The 21,388-nt window shown below is 41.7% G+C and overlaps 1 protein-coding gene across 6 annotated transcripts in view; it reads left to right on the top strand.

Moving 5' to 3' along the window:
- The window catches only part of CLUAP1 (clusterin associated protein 1), a 73,143-nt gene that overhangs the window by 45,461 nt on the left and 6,294 nt on the right, over positions 1–21,388 (top strand). For all 6 annotated transcript variants that reach the window (XM_064462118.1, XM_064462121.1, XM_064462115.1 and 3 more), the window contains 2 exons: positions 1,672–1,744; positions 12,096–12,203. In XM_064462118.1, coding sequence (XP_064318188.1) covers positions 1,672–1,744; positions 12,096–12,203 — 181 coding nt within the window. The remainder of the gene's footprint in view (positions 1–1,671; positions 1,745–12,095; positions 12,204–21,388) is intronic.

Genomic DNA, 21,388 nt, shown 5'->3' with positions numbered 1-21,388 from the left:
TCTACTTGTCTTGCTTGAGTGGAATTGAGGAGTCTAAAGTTAGGAAAATTCATGGCTAATTCCATCGGTAGTTTGCCACTGGTTTAGTAGTGTAAGTTTTATCTGTGTGCATTTGTATCTTACCTACTTTATCATGTTTAGTTTGCTATTCACTATTAACCTTACCCAAATTTGAATGAGAGACCCTTAAAAATATTTTTTCCTGTCTGATGCTGCTATTGGAATAGTGAACCTTAGTTCTTAAAATTCAGTCTTTTGGTATCTTTGCTGGATTTTAGTCCTAACTGGATGGAGAACTTAATGAACTCAGTGAAACACCTCCTACAGTTGCTTTGTGGTAGTCAGCGATCAAATAGTCCCTTTAGTCTACCAGATCTGTGATGTTCTGCAAGTGCATGCATCCTAGAAGATTAAAATTACACTCATCAGTTACTGTCTACAGAGCCAGCCGTGTTTTATTACTAATCCATTATGCTGGTATGAGAATGTCTGTCTTAGCTGCCACTGCCCCACTACCATCAGCCTGCTTCTTCCCTTCTGGGTCATCACATTTCTTACTCGGTTGGCTGTGCAAGACTTAGGTTTTATAAGTACTTGTGGGCCTTCTTGTAACATTTTCTGTTATCATTGGCCTCCATCTGAATGGCTTGAGACTTGTGATTTGCTTCTCTTCCTCAACACAGCAACCACTGTTCTACCTACCTTTTTCCATTTGCTCTTGGCTGCATTTGTCATAGCTTTATCATATTGTGGCTGGCTCATGTTCAGCCGGCTGTCAGCCAGCACCCCCAGGGCCTTCTCCGCTGGGGAGCTTCCCCGCCGCTCTTCCCCAAGCCTGTAGCGTTGCATGGGGTTGTTGTGACCCAAGCGCAAGACCCAGCACTGAGCCTTGTTGAAACCCATACAATTGGCCTCGGCCCATTTATCCAGCCTGTCCAGGTCCCTCTGCAGAGCCTTCCTGCCCTCAAGCAGATCGACACTCCTGCCCAACGTGGTGTCATCTGCAAACTTACTGAGGGTGTGCTCGATCCCCTCGTCCAGATCATTGACCAAGATATTAAACAAGACTGGCCCTGAAACTGAGCTCTGGGGAACACTGCTTGTGACCAGCTGCCAACTGGATTTAGCTCTGTTCACCACAACTCTCTGAGCTCAGCCATCCAGCCAGATTTTTACCCAATGGTAAAGAGTACACCTGTCTAAGCCATGAAATGAGTGAATTTATTCTGGTTTGGTTTGTGCATTATGAAGCTGCAGTTATTTCTCAAACCACTTCTGGTGTTTAACAAAGTATTGGTTCAAAACAGCTACGAAAGACAGTTTTTCAAATAAAACCCCTCTTATTCTGTAACAGCAGTAGTCTTCTATGGCATGAAGACAATTGGACTGATTTTCAATGTGATAAGTGAGGTTTCAGCCGCTGGTAATGTATGGTTGATTTTCAGTGCACCATTTTACTTGGTTACACGCTTTGTATCCTGACCCGCGTGGGCAGTAAGTAGGAGCTCCCATGTTTAGATGAAGACCTTTTTTTCATAAAATATTTTCAATACTGAAATTTTCTCGTTCTACTTGTGAGTGCCCTTAACTGTCATTGTAGGACCATCCAGTTAGTGACTTGACTGAGTAATGTGGCAGCTTTTCTAACTCAGTTGTTTTCACCTCTTACAGGAAGCAGCAAATATGCTGCGTCTTATGCAGAAAAGGCTGAAGGAAGAGGAGCAGCATCTGCTTAAGAGTGGAAGTAAGTGGGACTTCTGCACCGTTTCTGTAGCAGAAAAATTGTTAAGTGCTGGCTACTTGATTTATAAGTATCCACTTACAAGCAGAGGGGACATGGGATAGATGACATAGTCAACAGGCTATGTTAGAAAAAGTGGAATTATAACAACTTTAAAAGTACAATGGTGAAATAGGGAACTTAACCTCTGTGAAATGCTCCTCTGCCTTGTAAATTTTACCTGCAGTGCTGAGGGATGAAAAAAGTAATCCACTAAACATGCTGTGCAATTACAATGAGCAGCTTTTAGGCTTCATTTTACTCTTATCCAAGCCCATACAGCCTGGCTCTGGACACAGTGCTTGCCCCAGCATGATGGGATTGCTGATGAAAGGTTGGTTTGCGAACAGACTTGGTTAGGTGATTCTACTCAGCAAAATGCTTGTGGGCAGGTGAGCAGTACCATTGGTTTGTGGGAGGCTTGGCTGCCTCATATTACACATGTGCTTGTGTGCCTTGCAGAACTGGAGTATAATTTCTGTCCTCAGCAGTGAGCCTGCCACATTGCATGGCACAGTTTGGTTATGTTTGGACAAATTCTTTATGATGTGTCTATCAGATCATAACTTTAATAGATTAAAACTCTGAGTTTGAAATCCTCTTTAATGTCGCTAATCTTCAAAGTGGGGTCCATGTTTGCCTCCTTGAATTTGCTTTATTTTAGTGTACCTGCAAAATGTGAATGCAATTAAAATTTGGGGGTTTTCTTCTTTTCTAAACTTACTCTTAATTAATTAGAATTCTAGCTGAGGGTCAGAAGGGAATAATAACCTCTTGAGATTTTGTAGAAGGCTAACAAACCAGATTTTGCTCCATTTGAGCCAAGCATCAGCAAGAAATTCCTCATTAATTACCCCTGTGAATTTAATATTGCAATATGTGCATTTTTATACGGTAGTGGGAGAATATAGAAGAGAAGTCAGTTCTCAGGATCAGAGGGAGAGTTTATGAAAGCTGAAATTGAGAAAGGACATAAACTTTGTGCTTCACTGTTTGTTTGCTGGAAGAGATTTTCAGAGCAAGGTCAAGAAAAAGGAAATTCACTCATTTCTGCCCATCTTTGATCTACTCTTCTTATGTCAATGCAGTAAAAAGCGAAGAAGTTTTAGTTGAAGCATAGGATTTGTAATACAAATTACAAGAACGTGGAATTGTTTCAGGTATTTATACCAGTGAAAAAGTCCAGGTCCTGTTATCTGGCAGTTTACAGGGGAAATAAGTTCAAGAGGAGAACATCTATCATCAGTAATTAGTATATTATTAATTGATATGATTTCGAGTTATGAAGTATAATGTGAAAATTTGCTGAGCTGCTTTCTCCTCATCTGTGGATTTTTCACTTGGAAAACTATTAGTCATTTTGCATCTCTGAAATAATGTGAACCTTGCCTTTTAGTGAGTGATTTAACTGCCATCTAACAACATATGAATATGACTCTTAATGACCTAAAAATATAACCATAATACATCTTTATTCGAGTACTTAATTGTCATAATTAGTAATTATTCTAGTGATAAGAGCACCAGGATCCTGTTTTTTAAGTGCTGGCTCATTTATTGTCTGTCCCATAATGTTGGAAAATCAAGTAATCTTTGTCAGCTCTAGTCTACCTTTATCTGCACACAGTGTGGAAGTCTGCAGAGTTGCAGAGGTATAACTTAGAAGAGAACCCACTCTCCTCCTCTCACTATTAGTTAATTTAAGCCCTTTATACAATTCACAATCAAGAGATCTTGCTTTGATAAGAGAATGCAGAGGTTGGTGTCTTAAATGGCATGGTGCCCTATTAAGAATATGGTTACAGACAAGTTAGGTTAATCCCAGGATCCTAGTCGCAAGAAAAATCGGTGCAGCATCGCTGAGCAGCTTTGCCTGCCCAAACCTCCCCTGCAAAGGTTAATAGTGAAATTCACGCTAGAAATTGGAAGCACGATAAGGGATGGAGTTTCTACTGTAGAAGATTCCCGAGAGCCCAACAACCTTGGTCTGGCAGTTAGTGATTTTATCAGCTAAGTACAGTGAGCATTGTGTGTCCTGTGGGGAAATGGTGTAAAGTGCTACAGGCATGAGCACTGAAACCTTTTTTCACCTGTGTTTGGAGATTCTGCATGCTACATCCCTCCTTCTAAGATAGGATGTGCCCTGTTAATGAGACAGACACAATGAAGATTAAAGGAAGGCTTTTCTTCACTATCAGAAATGTTTTTCTAAAGTAGGTTTTGGGAGGAAAAAATACTTCCTTACTCCACTTGCATTTTTGAGTAATGCATCCCACACAAAGCAATGTGGTTTTATCCTAAGTTTTCTTCCATCTTCAGTTTGTCAAAAAATTTAGGACTTTGTTGTCTAGGCCTTCAACCCAACAAATACATTGTGCCTGCTCGCAGGACTGTTAAAGCTCTGACTGGCAGACTCTGCTCTGACTTGGCCTTGCTCATGCAACGGGTTCTGGAGACAAAGGGATTAGCTTCTTCCTCTTGTGGGTCTGCTCAGTGGAAGATGGACAGGCTGGCCTGATGTCTCCTAGTATTCTAAGGCTCTCCGGCTGAATCTGAGCAACCTGATCCAATTGAAGATGTCCGAGCTCACTGCAGGGGGTTTGGACTAGATGACCTCTAAAGGTCTCTTCCAACCCAAAGCATTCTTTGATTCTATTATTCTATGAATCTCGAAGGTCTGGGGTGGTGGGGTGAGCTTCATTTGAACAAATCCATTGCTTTCCTACACAGAGGGGTAGCACTGGGCCAGTACCTTCTGCAAGGAAAAGGGAAGGTTCTCTAACTCTCATTACACTTTGCGCCTGAGAGCTGCAAAACACTTAATGAGGTTCTTCTAACAGCATAGGCTGGAATCTGGTGATGAGTTTGTTAGCATTAAGTGATAAAAGGCTGCATTCATTCTGCCCCTCTAGGTACTCTTACGTTTTCCTACCTTTGTAATTGATGCAGTTCTCTTATTGTCTGAATCCTTTGACCTTATCTCCTGCTAATTTGGTAAGAAGTATGCAAATTAACAGTTCATTTCTCTGCAGCAGAAGTTGCAGGAGTTCTGGACAGCTCTCACTTGCGTTTCAGGCTGAACTAACACCAGAAAAACCTAAATAATATTTCTTGTATAGAGCTGTGGAATGTAGTTTGAATTGTGCCTGTCTGTGTTAAGAATAGAGAAACCTAATGGATATGTATTGGTACTTGCACAAAATTTTCAGAAATGTTTAGTATAATTCAGGAACAGCCTGGTTCTTCTTTTGCTAGCATACATTGCAAATCATCTTTTATTTCTGGCAGAGCATCTCCCATAAAACCACTGCACTAAGAAAAAAAGGAAAGCTAACTCTAAGTTATATGAAAAACCATTCTTAAATTATGTAAAGATGTTGAACCCCAGATACAGATCCGGCTTTGAGTATTATTTGGATGATGAAATTAAGTATTAAGGAGAAAATACTTAAGAATTAAGTATTTTCAGCAGTACAGAAACGTTTTTTGTGATGAGCGGTAAGTAAATTCCTTTTATTTTTGTAGTTTGTATTTCACACAAGATGCTCTTAGGGAAACCAATACACAAGGTGATGTTTTCACACAGCATCCTGCCCTTGTGGCACATCCAAGGTTGGTGCAAAGTGACAAACGCCAATTGACTGAAACTCAGGGCTTGGGTGCCTTGTGGTCAATGGCACAGTGACTCTTAAAACATTACACTAGACACTGCTCGGATGAAAACCACAAGGGCTGTTGATAGAACTGTTGCCAGGTGTAGGTACATGAAGAGTTGCTCTGATACTGGTTTGGTGTGAGAGGAGAGGGCTAGGAAGGTCACTGACCACTGCAGAAATTCAGGATGTTTTTTCAGGTTCATCCAAGGTTGAAAAACTATGTTTGCTGAGCAAAGAGTAACATGTGGAAATGTCTCTAGATTGAAATACATTTTTTCAGGCTAATCAGCTTATTACATTTACAGATCTATCTCACTTTTTTTATACACTTCTTCATATGCGTTTTCTCACATTCTTTCTTTTTAAGATTTTTTTAGTCAATTTAAAAGCAGATTATAGAAACTATAGTTTAAAAAATTAAATATTTTGTTTTGAAAATATAAAAATAAACCCTTTGGGTTTTTACAAATATTTCCTGTATTTCTTTTAGGTAACACTATGCCCAGGATTTTATTTCAGTTTGCAAAAAAATATTTGCTGTAAAACTGCATTTTTGCATTGACCGTACCACTTCCTGGTGTGCCGCTCCAGTCAGTCCTCCCTGCATACTCTTGCTTGGTCTGTAGAATGAATAAACATCCATGTCACACAGCATTTTGAAATTTGCACTGCTTTGATATTGTTCAGCAATAGCAACAGGATTAACCGATGCTCCTGGGGAGCTTTAATTCTGCTCAATACACAAGCAAAGTGTTTCCTTGGCCGGTTCTACTTGCTGAGCTAACTCTTCTTTTCTGACAGCCAAGTAAAATCTGCTTAGCTCTATCGTCTTGCTCAGTTAAACAGAGCAAATAGATGTGCTTTGGATAGCAAATCGAATGATGCTGTTGCAGTTTGGCGCTGCACTGAATCTCTTCTACTCTTTCTACTCCAGAATTGATGCTTTAAAATCTGACAGCAGATAAACAAAAATCCCCATTGCAACAACTGTGGCATGTGAAGTGTAGCAGTGAGTTGCTGGGTAATTCCCATAAGGGCAAGATGCCTGGATGATATTGCTAATGCTCATTACTGTTACCAGCAGGATGCTCAGACCATTCATCTTCTTGTAACAGACAGTTGGAACTTGTCCACAATAGTCATGTGTTTTGCTTGTTAAATAATTGCAAATTCATGTTCTCATTTAATAGTACTTTGATGGATTCTTGGCTTTTAAGATCATTAAAAATAGTTATGGTCACCGAACATGACCTCTCTATAAAATGGGCCAAAAAATAACTTAGTTGCTTGTTCCTATGCCAAGACTACAAATCCCAGTATAAATGGAGCTTGTCATTGAGAGTTATTTTTAGTTATTCCGAGAGGCAGAGATCTATTGCTTCCCTGGGCAATGCTTAATCATCCTTACTGATAAAAATGGGAGTTCAGGTACTGTATCAATAGACCGTTTTAAAATGACCAAGCAAGGTAAGAAATTGAAATTAGACCTACCTCTGCAAACTGCTGGTTGGTGTTTGTTGGTATGTTATTGCCCAGTTTTAGTATACACAAGTCAGAACAGCCAAGCTTTCTGCTGAAGTTAGTAGGAGCCATGAGTGTCTGGACATTGCTCAGTAGGTCTCAGTACCAGGATGAATTTTTCTTAGAGATCAGACGAAGGATCTGTTTTGTGCCAAGGACAAAGGATGTTCTTAGCTGAAATTCATATATCAAAGCATTTCTTTCTGTTCAAATTGCAGAGCTGCAAATCTTAAAGTGTTCAGGCTGAGGTACACAACTGGTGTTTCTGAGTTTGATGAGACACCAGTATCACCTTGGTAGAACCAAGGTTTTCAAGTGCTAGCTGAACTTCACTTCTGCTTGGTCACATTAGAATCCCAATCCACCCCCTTTTTTTTCCCTGCTCTAAAATTTCATGCTATTTATTAAATGGATTTTATTTTGGATCAAGTGGCTGTCAGTTGCCCACTTGATTTTCTCATGATGTTTTTTCACCAAAATCAACATCCTGCTGCATCCAGTAATTTCTGTGTGGAGCCAATGCCTGTGTTTTCAAAGCAGAGATTTTTAGTATGAAATTGAACATGCTAAACAACAATTGCATCTAATTCTAAAGCGTATCAATAAATTATGTCCTTTGTGCTCACTATCTTCACCACAGTACCTTTTTATTTTACAGTTGGATACATATACTTGAATATTTATGCAAACTAACAAATCTGTAATGAAATCACTGGTAAGTTATTAAATCATGCTGGTTTTCCTTCAAGCGTTGCAAATTATCAGAAATTAAATCATTTGAATATAGTATGATAGGTCCAGATATCTGCTCTGGCTTTTTCTGGAAACAGGAAGTGTGCTTCGAAACAAATAACGCATCTTCTGAGAGCAGTGTTTCTCAGTTGTAACCAGGGTGTACTTTTTGTGGCTGGACTGCTTTAAATGAAACTAATTCAGTTGACTGAAACTCACCTTTATGAAGTGAAAATGTTGAAATGTAAGGCAACCGGAGTTTACAATCTCCATATGTTCTCTCTCACGTGGTCTGATGTTTTGCCAGTATTCTCAGTGCATAGAGTAAATCACAGCAGTGGGGAAATGGGCCAAACGCAGTTTATAGAGTTGTTCTGTTGATTACCTTTTCATAGTAGAAATACAGGAGCTTGTTAAAATACCAGCCTCAAGCTCCAGTAAGCTGCCAGCGTTAGCCTAAATTTGGGCATGTGGATTGCTGAATAGCAGTTTATTGTGAAAAGTCAAATAATCATGTAAACCCATGCAACTCTCATAAGCCAGCTCCATTAGAATGTGTTCTGTACTCTATGTACTAGTACGTGGGAATCTGTAGTGGTATGCTTTATTATCTTTGTTGCTTTATGCTGATACTAATAAAAATCTACATTTCCTATGTAAAGAAAGCTGCTTGTCTCCCTGGAATTGCTGCACTGTAATTTCTGTTATGCAGTGTTACACAGATGTGGTTGTGACTTCTCCTACGGCAACAAGTAGTATCTTTCTATATATTGTTAAATGAAGCTTTCCAAATTGTCACCTTTTTATGAATACGAAGAATATTTTGTTGAAAACTGGACACACTGCATGTACAATGAGGGATGTAGGATGGTGGAACTCTGTAGTGCTTTAGCTGGGACGGGTCAAACACAGCATTAGGGTAGTCTGCCATTTAATCCTGCTATGAAGCCGGTACTCAGCTTGTCTTTATCTTGTGTATTTAAATAAATTTTCAGCAATATACCTCTGTGTCCTTGGGATTTTGGCCCTGCACAATTCTGCTCAGCTGACGATAACTCAGATTTTATACTGGGCAGAGCTGGGCTTGGTGATAGCAGCCATTGAGCTGGGTTAGAGCAATAAATTTAGGTTTTTGTAAATGAAAAAGGTGCTCGATGTCTTTCCTGGTGGGGAGCAGGAGGCTTGGACACGCAGATTTTACTGTTGCTGAATATGCATTTGCAGCTGCCACTTGCCTGATCCTCCAGCATGCATTCACTGTAGCAGCGCAGTGACGCTTCATGTTGGGGTATGTGCATCAGAATTCCAGCTAAGCTATTCAAAGAAAATGCGAACTCTTGCCACGGATCTGTAACAAGATGTGCTTAAGTCACAACTTGTAGGAAAAATTATGCTCTGTGCTTATATGCTAACAATTCACCTCATTAATCTTCCCTTCATTTGTATTTAAAAGTAATCCAGGATTTTTAAAAGTGTAAATGAAAGCTAGGTATTTATTGCTACTGGCCTGGCTTGTCGAGTACACTGTGAAAGATGAGGTAGAGCTGGGGCACAAGGCATGCTTTTCTGGGGCTTGCCAGAGGTATTCTGTGGCATCCACGCATGGGCTGAAAAGCAGGAAACTGCGACTTCCATCACTGACAGGCGAGAGTTATAACATCTGAGTTAGTGGGAGAGAAGGATAAAAGAAGTACTGTGTGTGAGAAAGAGAGGACTGAGAATAGCAGAGAACCTGAGGGAAAGAAAAGTATTGGATGAGGGGGGAAAAAATGCTGTTTAAACCATTTCCTTCCATAAAGCAGCAGCGTGGGACCCTCCAGCCGCTGATGCTCTCTCCACAGTAGCTATCACTTCTATTGCAAGGCACTTATTCACTGTGGGATCTTCCTGCAAGTCCCACTTCTCAACAGAGATATACTGTGGGGAATTATATGATGAAATGAGCTTCCTTTTTTGCAAGTTGAAATGGGTCAGAAATGGCTGGAGTGCTGCAGGGAGCTGGAAGGGTTCACGTGGTTCAGGAGAGCATTAAGCCATCAGAAATGGGTAGTTAGGAAGGGGCACGTCTATGTACAGCAGAAGGAAGATGGCAGATTAATTCCTGTTTATTCTTGTCTTCTTACTGCTGCTTTGTCCCAAGGGAAATATATTTTATATATCTGAAGTCTGTTACCACAGAAGGTTTAAAAAACAGGTTTCCAGAAAAGTGGAATGTAAAATCAAAGCCCTGTGTTGTTACAGCTGTGCCCCCAACCAGAGCAAAATCGCATCGCTGTGCCTCTCTGTAGTAAGTCGTGTCCCCGAAGTGGTGTTAGCTGGGTTTGCCGCTTTGGGTTGTCAGCAGAGAGCACTGGCTCCATTAGTCCCCATCTCAGCTGGGAGCTTATGCTCAGGAGATGCCAGGGAGAAGCAGAAAGTGCTAATGGGGATGAAATTGAAATGGTTTGGCAAAGTAATCATGAGAGCTGTCTGCGGCATCCTCTGCTTTGGCCAGTGATGCTGCGTAACAGGAGGAGCACAAATGACAAAACCTGAAAGGAAGGAATTGCTGCTTAAAAAAAAAAGGAGGAAGAAAAAAAATTAATAAAAAAAAACCACAAAATAAGAATAAGGGCGTTTTAGTAGTAGCAGTGAGAGCCATTGCAGAAGAGAGAGTCTCGCTCTTCAAAAAACAGAGCACGAACATGAATCCTTTATTTGGCTCCACATGGCCCTTCCCAAGGAGTTTGCCTGGGCAAGGGCTGAAAAAACCTGGCTTCCCTGAACACCAGGTAAAGAGAAATAGTATTCAAATCACACTGCAGCAAGTGATTCCTTCACTTGCCAAAGAAGAAAGTGCAACACAAATAGAAATTGTAGCTAACATTGCTGGAGCCTTGTAATCTTACCAGGGTATCAAATACATCCCTTGCCATTGTATTTTGTCGTTAACTTAATATTGCAGTGAAAAAGGTTATGGAAAAATGTCTGATATTTGTATACTGTCCAATAATTAAATACGGCAAAGGTGTATCAGCTTATTGCTAACCATAATTAAAGTAGTTTATTTCCATTTTCAGCTCAGACGTGTGTAGTTAAATGTACCTGGGAAAGAATTGCCTGTTTTCTCAAAATAATTAACAGCTATTATTGCTGCACTGACTTCACATGGGGTCCTGTTGGGTTTGTCATAGCACTGCTAATTCCATAACCTTCTGCAGGCAGGCCACCACACAGCATCGGCTCTGAGCTATAGGATCAGCTGGTGTAGAGGGGCTTACCTCTACACAAGCAAGAATAGTTCATAAGATGATAGGAGCTGCAGATTTGGCTCATTGATTGAAGGTTTGAAGAGGGAAATAAATAATCACAAGTGAGCAGTAGCTGAAAAGCAGAGCTTGGTCTTAGTGAGCCAAGGAACTTGCACAAGCAGGCTGGCATGAACAAGGAGAAAGGGAAAAAGCTCACGGATAGGAGGAGACATAAATGGAGCAGAGCCTGCTCCAGACTTCCCAGACCTTCTGCGCCAACTTTCCACCCACTGTTTTGCTTCAGAATAGGCTCAGAGGAGAATCAGTTTGGTTGACCGTGCATGTGAACCTCGAGGTAGGACTTGTACAGTTGACACGGAGAACAGTCTGCCCTTTCCTTTGCAGGCACTTTTAAGTATCTGAAGACTTCTGTCATATTTTCAAACATCTGAAGGACAATTAAATCTAAGTCCTTTAGGTTTGTTCCAGTTTGGTGACTGGGCGATCAGCAGTGAGGGAGTAAGCAGGCTTTAGTTTGGATAGAAAGAAGAAAACAAAGGCAGATAATGAAAATATTGGAATAAGTTCCTGCATCTTGGAAAGCTTTCCTGCCTCTCCAGCCATCCTGGGTTTGGCTGTAACTGCTTCCATTTATGTGGGTATGTCTCACTGTGCTTTTCTAACTGATGATTAAATGGACAGCAAAGAGTCTAAGGGGATGGGGTTTGGTATTGCTTATGTCAGGGTAAAAGACTAGGAGGTGTATTAATAAGCCCACACTTTCCAAATGCTTTTAAAAGATTTTTATCTTTGAATCAGTTGCTGAAATAGCACCTTCTGACTATATGTACCCAGAGAGTGTATTTATTCGTGTCTATGGTCAATTCCTCATGGATATAAAGCCTTTCTGGTACAATCTGGGGATTGTCCCAAGACAATTGTTTATATTTTATGCTTCTTTGGCACTTACGTGTAGAAGGACGCTTCTTTAGGATGTGGATGCTAGCTATATCCCTGTGCTTGTCAGTAGAGCCAATGCTCTGTCTGTGACCCTATTTTTAATTAATCTTGGACTTGAACAAAAGTAGAAGCTGCTAACATGTCTTGCGTCCAACTGCTATTCTGAGTTGTGGGTTGGATTGAGTGATATTTATCAACTGCTTTTGGTTTAACCAGATAATGATGATTCCGACATAGAGATTCAAGAGGATGAAGGATCTGACAGTGAAGTGGAAGACAGGCAGATCATGAAGCAGCACACCGCCACAGAAACACTACTGCAAGGTATCTTAACCTTTCCTTAGTTGCTTTTATTCAGAAGGATATGCTGGAATTATCTGAATAACCTTAAATGTAAGAAGACACTGTTGTCATTCAAGGACATTGGCACTGCTCAGTTCTTGTGAGCTGTAAGAGGATGGTGTCTTGTGGAGAAAACAGTGCTTTCAGGGGAGCAAATTAAAGAGTATTTACTGAAATAAAGTACCATGTAAGGAAAATCCTTCCTTGGTATTGTCTTGCAGATTCTGAAGTAGTTTTATTATACAAAACCTTAGAAAAGTAATACTATTTCTCACTGCAAAGCATTTATTTCCCTTCAGCTGTTGACACTTGTTCCAGTAGAGTCATCTTCAAAAGGAGACCTTTAGCAAGTCCATAAAGCCACCTGCACTGACAGAGTCACTGGTGCAATACACCTGAGCTATTTCTTTCAGGGAAGGACATCTGGCTTCTGCCACTGTTTATGTGGAGTGGAACTGCAGCCTCTGGCTGCTGATTCTACTACAGCCCTGGTCAGAAGCAACTCTGAGAAATAATTGTCTGAGGGTCTGTGTTTCACTTAGGTGGAATAAGAAATGTTCTTCTTAGTCTACAGTCAAACAAAAAGAAACCAGAAAATCAGGTTAGTTCTCCTTGTCATTCTTGTTAGCAGTGAGTGATTCTGACCATCAGCAAAAGCCTCTCTGGGATATGGTTGAAGTGCCTGTGTGGGTAATTTTATGTGCCACTACTTCTGCTGGAACCTGTTACTTAGATAAACAGCAAATACATGTGTTTTCTGAGTTGAATTCTGCTCTCTCTTCTCTGACTGAGACCGGAGCAAGAAGGTGAAGTTCTTAAGTCAATATAATACAAGCATTTTTAAAGTCAGTTCTGTTTTTTCATCAAACTTTAAAATTCTTGAAAAGTACTAGAATCACTAATATTTACTAAGGATTTTTACATTGCAGTTTCTCAAGGAAAGGGTTTTATGCAGTTTTTAGAGCTTTGGGGGTGAATATGTCTCATCTCAGAGGGCATCATAACATACTGATATGGGTACAGGCTGCAGCCAGAGTCAGCTTGTAACATCAGTTTTAGGAGCAAAACACTTTATTATAAAATTTGTAGATTTTGTTGCAAGTGGAATTTTTCTTAGGAAGAGCTTCGTTTTCATTAAATACACTTACTGGAGACTCAGCATTAGCTTGTCAGACTTAAAGCGAGCAGTTCAAATCCCTGAGATGTTTTCTCTGCCATGCTGTTCAGATTGCTTTCTCTGCTTTTGTCGGTCTCTTCCTAGTGTTTAGTAAACTACTTCTGGTGGATAATTATCCTCAGACTTCTGCATACTCTGAGCACACTGTTTGCTGACTACATGGTCGCTATCCCAATCTTTGCTCTCCTTATCTCTGTGTAAGTTGGAAGCCTCCCTTGGCTCTCTGTCCTCTTTTTGCCTCTCACCTGCTGTGAACTACTGAAGCAGCTCCAGGTATGTTACACGGCTCCTGAGGTGCTTTTCCTACAGGTCCTCCAGAAGGAGTAAGGTTGTCTTCCCCCATCCTAACTCAAAACACTTTGGTCCTACAGTGCTCCAGTGCAATCTCTGCTGGCAGAGATGGATACAAACATTGTTAGACTCTTAAAGGAAGGATCATTGGCTCACTTTTCTGCTTTGCTGAGGTTACTCATCATCATCTTGGGCAAGTTGCCCAGTTGCTGTAGCTGTAGCTACACTGAGATCAAGATCAAGCACACTGTCCATACTGCTGGCTTTGGTTCAAAATGCCTATGCTTTTTGTTTAGGAAAACTCAACCATGGACGTCTCTGCTTCCGGTGTTAAGAGTGAGTTTGCTCAGTCCTGCCCATTCTTATCTGTCCAGAATATATGAACAAAAGCTTGGACTGTGTCAAGATGCCAGTCAGGCCAAAGCTTTCCTTCAGGAGCTCCAGCCGGATCCAGAGTGCACACTTTGGTGACAAGCAGTTCTAGCCTTGAGAACAGGCTCAGATCTGCACCTCTCTATCTGTGTAAATGGGCCTCTACTCCAGGACCTTCATCGATAGTGAGGGTGTGTGTTTGACTGCTTGACCCTCACCAACTCAAGTGCTGGAGACTTGTGAAGACTTGAGATTAATGTCAGGTGCTTCAGCTTCTTTAGAAAATCAGGCCTGAACATTCACTGGCCATTTGTCATTAATCACGCTAAGAATCTATATGTGTACTTCAGCACAGATAATTCTCTTCTAAAATGTACTTAATTGTTAAGGCAGCATGACAAGAACATTATTTCTATTAATTACTGCTTTTTTTCCTTGTCTCAATTCAAGAGATTTCAATCACTTTCTTTTGAAGTGTGTGTCTCCTTACATGGTGGTGCTTCTGAGCCATATTTGCTCTCAAAACGAAGAGAAATGGTCCACTGTGGCCAGTTCCTGAGGATGCTGTGATTCAGTTTTACATCCTTAATTTCCAGGTTATTAGTATTGTGAGAGAAAACTTCCTCCCTCTGTCTGTAATAGGCGGGGAGGTATTCCAGTGTGTTTTGCCATTATAGAGGCAAGAATCTCAGGGGGAGATTAATCTCTCTTATTAGGCCACTTGGCATAATTGAGAAAAATAAACACACTTTCACCCTCAAGAGTCCTTTCAACATGTTTGTCTAGATGCAGCAAAACTCAAACTAAATGCAGCTTTGACAATATTGCTCCTGGTTTTATTCTTTTAGCCAATTAAAAGACCTGAAGCTATAGGATTTAGTCTCCCTTGGAGCAGAAAAGACTATTAGCCAGGGGAGATGTGATAGGCTGCTAGCTCCTGTGGTACAAAGAGAAAATTGACCCCTTATTCCCCATGTACAAAGAGGAATAGGCAGTAACAGGTTAAGAAGGAAGTTGTAATGCGCTCTGGAGCTTCTGTCTCCATTGAGGTCAGTGGTTCTGATTCAACAGAAACATAGCTTTAAGAAGCTGGGAAGGCTTCTGGACAAGGAGGGAGCAGGCATGGGGTTCAAAATAAATGGCTAGGAAGATAGTCACCAGACTGACAGGTGCTGCCTTACTGGGTTTGTGAAACTACAACCTGTCTTGTTATCATAATATCACAATTATAGGCAAGTCTTCTCTTTGACAGGGCTTATAATAAATCCACGTATCACTAATAATTTTCGTTTGTAACTAAGAGAATACATTCATTTATTTTATGTAACTTTTAATTTGAACATTGTCAATGTGAATAAAAACTCACATTCACTTTTATTCTGTCTGGCAATAGAAGAGTGAGGCTGTTACACAAATAAAATAGATAATGGACTTCTCTGAGGTCAAACTGTGAGTTAGTGATGGCATTAGGACTAAGACTCTTGCTTTGTCAGAGAACCAAAAAAAGAGAAAACCTTGTAATGTTGAAGGTCTTAACCAGCTGCAGTGTAGAGAAGACTCTTGCCTGAAACAGGCCATAAACCAGTAGTTTGCAGCAGGATGGTTGTTCATGTGCAGATGGGGTGAACATCAGGGTGAAGAATGCAAAGCCTTGTCCTAGGAATACAGAAGCTGCTATGCCAGGTCAGGCATAAGGTCCACCTTCTGTCTCCAGCACCGGCTGAAAAAAAGGCCTGGGGAAGAGTGTAGGAACTTCCCTCAGATTCCCTCCTGCTCTCAAACTGTTTTAATCCCCCTCAGGATTTCCTGAGCTGGATGTCGTTTCCACAAATTTAGCATAACCCCTCAGGAGATGTTTTTTTCCTAGGAAACTGGAAAGTGTCCCCTTGAACTAAAGTGGATTTTTTTCACCCGCACTATCAGAAGTGGTGGATTTTGAAGCGATGTTGTGATTACATGTGCAGATCCATCTTTCCAGTCTCATTCGTACCAGAGTTCTGAAATGCATTTTGGAATCATGAGCAAATTCAGGATCTCTCCTCTTCTCAGCTGTAGCACTGGCTGGCTGGGTAGGCCATGGCAGACTGGCACACACTGTGCTTGCAACAAGGTAGGCTGTGGAAATGCTGCTGAATGAAGCAGAAATGATCTGCGCTTGCAGAACTGTGGGACTGTGCCTCTCTGCAGCAAATCACCCTCAATTCCACACTGCCAGAATCTTTCTGCTCCTGTAAACCAACTATTCGAATGCTTTAGCTCTTATATTTCCTTCTGTAATGTTGGTTTTGTCCTGTTTGGACCACAGAGGCCATTTCACTGCAGATACAGTAACAACTTCAGCCCTCTTTGGTCTTCATTGTAAGAAGAAAGCTTTATAAAACTCTGAATGTTTTTCAGTAAACAATCAGTCCAAAGTCAAACAGTGAGAGAGCAGCTCTCTTGGAGCCTCTTACCCTTGCAGAACTGACTCAGAGGATCAATGTGGTAATCATGTGCTGGCTGTCATGTTAGCGAGTGTACTTGCTATTGAATGGATAAAATCTTTGCCTGTGAAAACCTGCACTGTTTAACATAGCAAGAACAAGTCTCTGAATGCAGCAGGTGAGAATAAAGGGTTTTTATTAAGAAAACAAAGTGTACCCCATTGGAGGAAGTGGAACCAAGTATGCAACAATCAAACTGGAGGTGAGTTTGGGGGCAGACAGAGAGCGTGGTCCTGTGTCTCAGTGTACACGGGCTGGCTTGGCAGCGCCAGCAGTTCCTGTGCTGTAGCCAGGCCTGTGGGGATCCCCAGTCCTGTACAGATGCATCTCATAGAGGCAGCGCTGATGATGCTGTTGTGGCAGACACTGTGTTTTGAGATGATGGTGTTTAGCTTCCCTGTCTTGGTTTTCTTAAACTCGAGCTTGTGATTATTAAGTAGGAGCTGGCTAGCAGACATTGGGAAAGGGCCAAAGGTACCCTGCATGCTGGGGGAAGGCTGCGGAGGCTGAATTAGCCCTTGTTTTTTGAGTCCTGCAGGGAGAATGGGAGCTTTGACACAGTAGCAAGAAATCTTCTCAGGTGAGTCTACACAGTCCTGTTTCCAAATCCCTCCATACAGCATGTGAGCTGAAAAGTAGGAAAGTCCTGTTCTCAGTGGAAATGGTCAGACTCTGCTTGTGGAAATTCTCTCTCCAGCTTGTGGCCATGTTCAGATTTCTGCTACTGAATTTCTAGAATGTTTTCCTTCCCTCTAACCTCCCCAGGTGTGTTGAAACCACCAGTGTGCCATTAATATGTAGGGAAGTGGAGGGATTCAGTTAGGAATGTGCAACAGCTGCCTGCTCCATGTTGGATGTCTTGTTCACGTTGAGTTCCTGTGGCTGTCACCTGCCTGATTTTAAAAAACGCATGTTAAATAACTAGTCTGTTTCTTCCCTTCTCTCTGGTTCCTAAAGGAAATTACACCTCTGAGTCCTAGACCAAGAAACATATGTGAGTGCATTTATCTTTACAAATACAAGATGATAAGAAATCTGCAGGTTTTCTCAAAATGTTACATTCTTCTCTGATGTGGAAATGAGTCTGGATAAAAAAAACATGCTGAAGCCCACTGCAGTTGTCTAGGCATCAAACTCTTGAATTTACGGCTTCATCTGTAGAGACAGCTGCCTCTTACTGGTAGCTTACTCCAGCTTAGTGCAGGATGTGGTCTCCCTCTTTACTGCTCCCAAGTCATTCCCCTAGTCAGTCTGTTCAGAAACCCTTAAGAAACAGTGATCAGGGTCTCCTCCTTGCTGCAGTCAGAGTACCTGGAGCTTGTGTTTTTGAATACAAACAATCAAACAGAAGAAAACTTCTTGTTAAGAGTCATGCCACACTTGATAACTAAAGTGCCGCTAGGGAGAATTTGCCAAGGGTGTTGCATATGCAAACTTCAGCTGCAGGCTCAAGAAACAGTGTCTTCCTGATGTTGCAGCAGTTCCATCATGACAAGGCCTGAATCTCAAAAATACCATGAAACTGCAGTTCAGATACTCCATGGGGCTTGCAGGTACTCCACATCTCATGCTTTCAGAGGCCAAAATAGATTCTGATGTCTGCATAGAAGGGAGAGCTATACACCTGATGTGGCATCAAGTGGGCAGAGGTGAGTCAGATATGAACAGCAGCCTTGACACAGGCACTGCTGGGCACTGAGCTCTTACCTTTTCTTTCCATGTGGGATTTGTGATTATTGTTTGTAACCCCAGAGCTCCTTTGAAAATCCCCGCCTGATTTCTTGGCAGTTAGCAAGAAGTTTAGAAACAAAAGAAACAAAAATATCCGCTAACCTGGCCAGGCTGCTCTCTTCCTGATGGTTCTTCTTGAGCCCTGGCATTTGCAGGCATCTTGTTGCATGTGTTTGCCTTGATTCAAAGTCTGAAAGCGAGGGGATGTGTGGGTCTGGATTTTGCACGTACCATGGTGGTGGCAGAGGGAGAAGGCTGAGGCATAAAGAACGGGGCTGGCAGGAAGGTATTCAGCTGTGCATTAACAGTATTCAAGTTCTTCAGCTGGTTGGTAATGTATGAAGTCAAGGGGAAAAATTTTCACAAATGCACCTGCTCCCAGAGTGCCTCAGAGGACTCTACCAAGCCAGTATTGCTCTCCATGAACTTTTAAAAATAAATTCCTTTCTTGTGACCTTCACAAAGTGCAATTTTATCCTGACTGTGGCTTTGTATGCACAACATACAGTGGATCCTTGTGGCTGTGCTCCTGGAGTGAATATACTTTTCTAGTAAAGCAAATAGAGTTCTAATTGTAAACCTTATAAAAGAATGTTGGAGTGTCAGATTAGTCTCTTCCTTGCCTCTTCAGGTCAAGTGAGGGGGAAAAACCAGTCAACTCGAAGTGTTTGAGCCACTGGGTCTGACTGCCAGTGCTTGGACGAAACTAATCCAGGGAGGAGAAAGCTGATACAACTGCTCTTCTCATTTTTTGTGTGAATCTCTGCAGATTCCTGTCCCTCAGATAAAAGTCTGCTACATGTTTAGTTTCCTGATATAGCAGCTGCTGGACAGTATTACCAGGCTCATGTAGCTGCGGAAGCGGGGCAATCAAGTGTGTTTGGAAACACTGAAAAGGGGCTGCAGTTCAGAATTCTTAACTTGAATTTGTCTTAACTTGAAATAGAGCTTCCTCCCACCATCTCGGCACCTGCTCCCAACAGAGCTGTCTTTGGCTGTATGTTTTGTGTCAGCAAAGTTACATACTCCCTGGGAGGGAGGAGGTATTTCTGCATGCCTTTGGCCTGTGTTACGGCCATTGTAACACTGGACCGAGTGGAGAAGGAGAGGCTGTATGTCTGAAATGGCAGGCTTGAGGCAGGTGATCCACGTCCGAGAAAATTTCCTTTTCATGGAGGGTGTAAGAAGTAAATAGAAGTATGCTCATCCAGGGCAGCAGCTGTAGCATGCTTAATTAATCATTGTACTTTGGCAATGCCTAGAAATGCCACTGAGATCAGGGCCTTGTGCTAAGGGCTACACTTACACTTAAGAATGCAGTGCCCAAAGGGCATGCAGATCAGAAAGATCAGGCAAAAGATTTATCCCAATTTTCTTTCTGTGGAGGTGATGCAGAGGAAGGGAGGTGTCTTATCTGAGGTCATGCTGTGAATTTGCATTGAGCTGGAGACAGAACGCAGACCTCCAAACTGAGAGCAAAATGTTTCAGCTGCAAATCTACCTTCCCCTCATCGTAGGTTGTCCTAACCTCTCAGGTTAAGTGTTGCTTCTTGCTGTCACGCACAGAGTTAAAGTATAGCCACTGTTGGGTAAGAAGTAAATCATTCTAGTCCCATGGATCCATTGTAGGCAGCTGCATGGGTTAGTACAATGGCAAGCATCAGACGCAGAGGAAAAATGGCAAATGCCCACAGGCTTAAAATTGTGGATGCACATTCACTTCTGATCTTTGATAGCTCAGTGGCTTTAAACCCTGGTGGTGCACAGAGATTAGATTTGGTTCCAAAGGTGCAGTGAATTACAGTCTGTTCATTACTAACATTTTACCTAATTATCACTTTGTCCTGGCTGAATTCACATTATCTGTAAGTAAACATAACAGGCTCTCACCTGCTTAAAAGCTGTGTAAGCTGTGGTCAGAGTGGTGCAGCACTAATCCTGCAGCAAGCTGAACCCAGCTAAACTGAACCCAGGAAATTTCAAGTGACAAACACCACTGTACCGGCCAGCTCTCCCTGTCCTGTGCAGATGACTCCTCTGTTTCCTGCCTCCCCCCAGCACACACGGAAATGCACCACAGCCATCGTGTTGCTCATCTTGCTCCCACACATGGAAATTTTGGGGTTTACGATCTGAAAGCTAAAACAATGCTTCCACCTTTGTCACAGAAGCTCTTCTACCAATGTGGAAAATCTGCTTTCTCTCCTGTTTAGTCTAGAGCATAGCGTGCAACCTAGAGCTCCAGGGCCCCTGCATCCTGGGGTGTCTCTTGTGAGTGTCCCAGGGTTGTGCTGCAGGACCTAATCCTGCTGATCCCACAGTTGCTAGTTCAAAGAGGTGCTCCTGGCTTAGATGATGTAGGGATCACAGTCTGGGCAGTACCTGATTCTTGTCTTCCTCTAAGGACAGATGTCCTTGCTGTTTCCACTGGTGGAAGAGCAGCATGTTGCAGACCTTCTGTTAGCATTCTCTAAGCTCTTCCCTTGGCATTTTTGAACTGTCCTATTTCATCAGCTCTCCTTATGTGATATCTTGATTCTCCTTTATATTTAGGATCTCTCTCAGCTTTGTCTTACCAGTAGATTTTAGGAGCTCCCTGCTGCTTTCTCCTTTTGAGGTAATAATTCCCTACCTAACACTTCATGTTGAGCCTTCTACGTAGCAAAACTGCAGTTTAACTCTTATAGCCATCTGTAGGCTGAGGGAAAATGTGGTTCCATTGTCATCTAATGATGTCGGTTGTAATCATCTCCAAATTTACATAGTTTAATGTTAATTAGAGCAAAAGCCTCTAAAGCTTCAAAAGAGATCTTCTGTCCAGGAACCTTCTTATAATTTAATCTCCGCTGCCTGTGTTATCAGCAGTCCAATGGATAGAGGACACTGCTTTTTATTTAAAGACACAAAATCCTTTAAATTATCTGCCTTGATGCAAGAAGGGGGTTTTTTTGCTACAACTAACCCAAATCAATCTGCAGAGGGGACGAAAGGGACCTGTTGTCTTTTGTACTTTGGGAGCTACAAAGGAGGTTTGACAGGATATATTTTGAAGTTGCTTTGTTTTCATGCTAAAAAATATAAAATGGATTTTGTCTAAATTGGAAAAATCCATA

Source organism: Phalacrocorax carbo, chromosome 10 (genome assembly GCF_963921805.1).
Source record: "Phalacrocorax carbo chromosome 10, bPhaCar2.1, whole genome shotgun sequence".
In the NCBI taxonomy this organism is placed as follows: domain Eukaryota; kingdom Metazoa; phylum Chordata; class Aves; order Suliformes; family Phalacrocoracidae; genus Phalacrocorax; species Phalacrocorax carbo.
The sequence above is the reverse complement of the archived record's forward strand: the minus strand, read 5'-3'. Positions and strand labels throughout refer to the sequence as shown.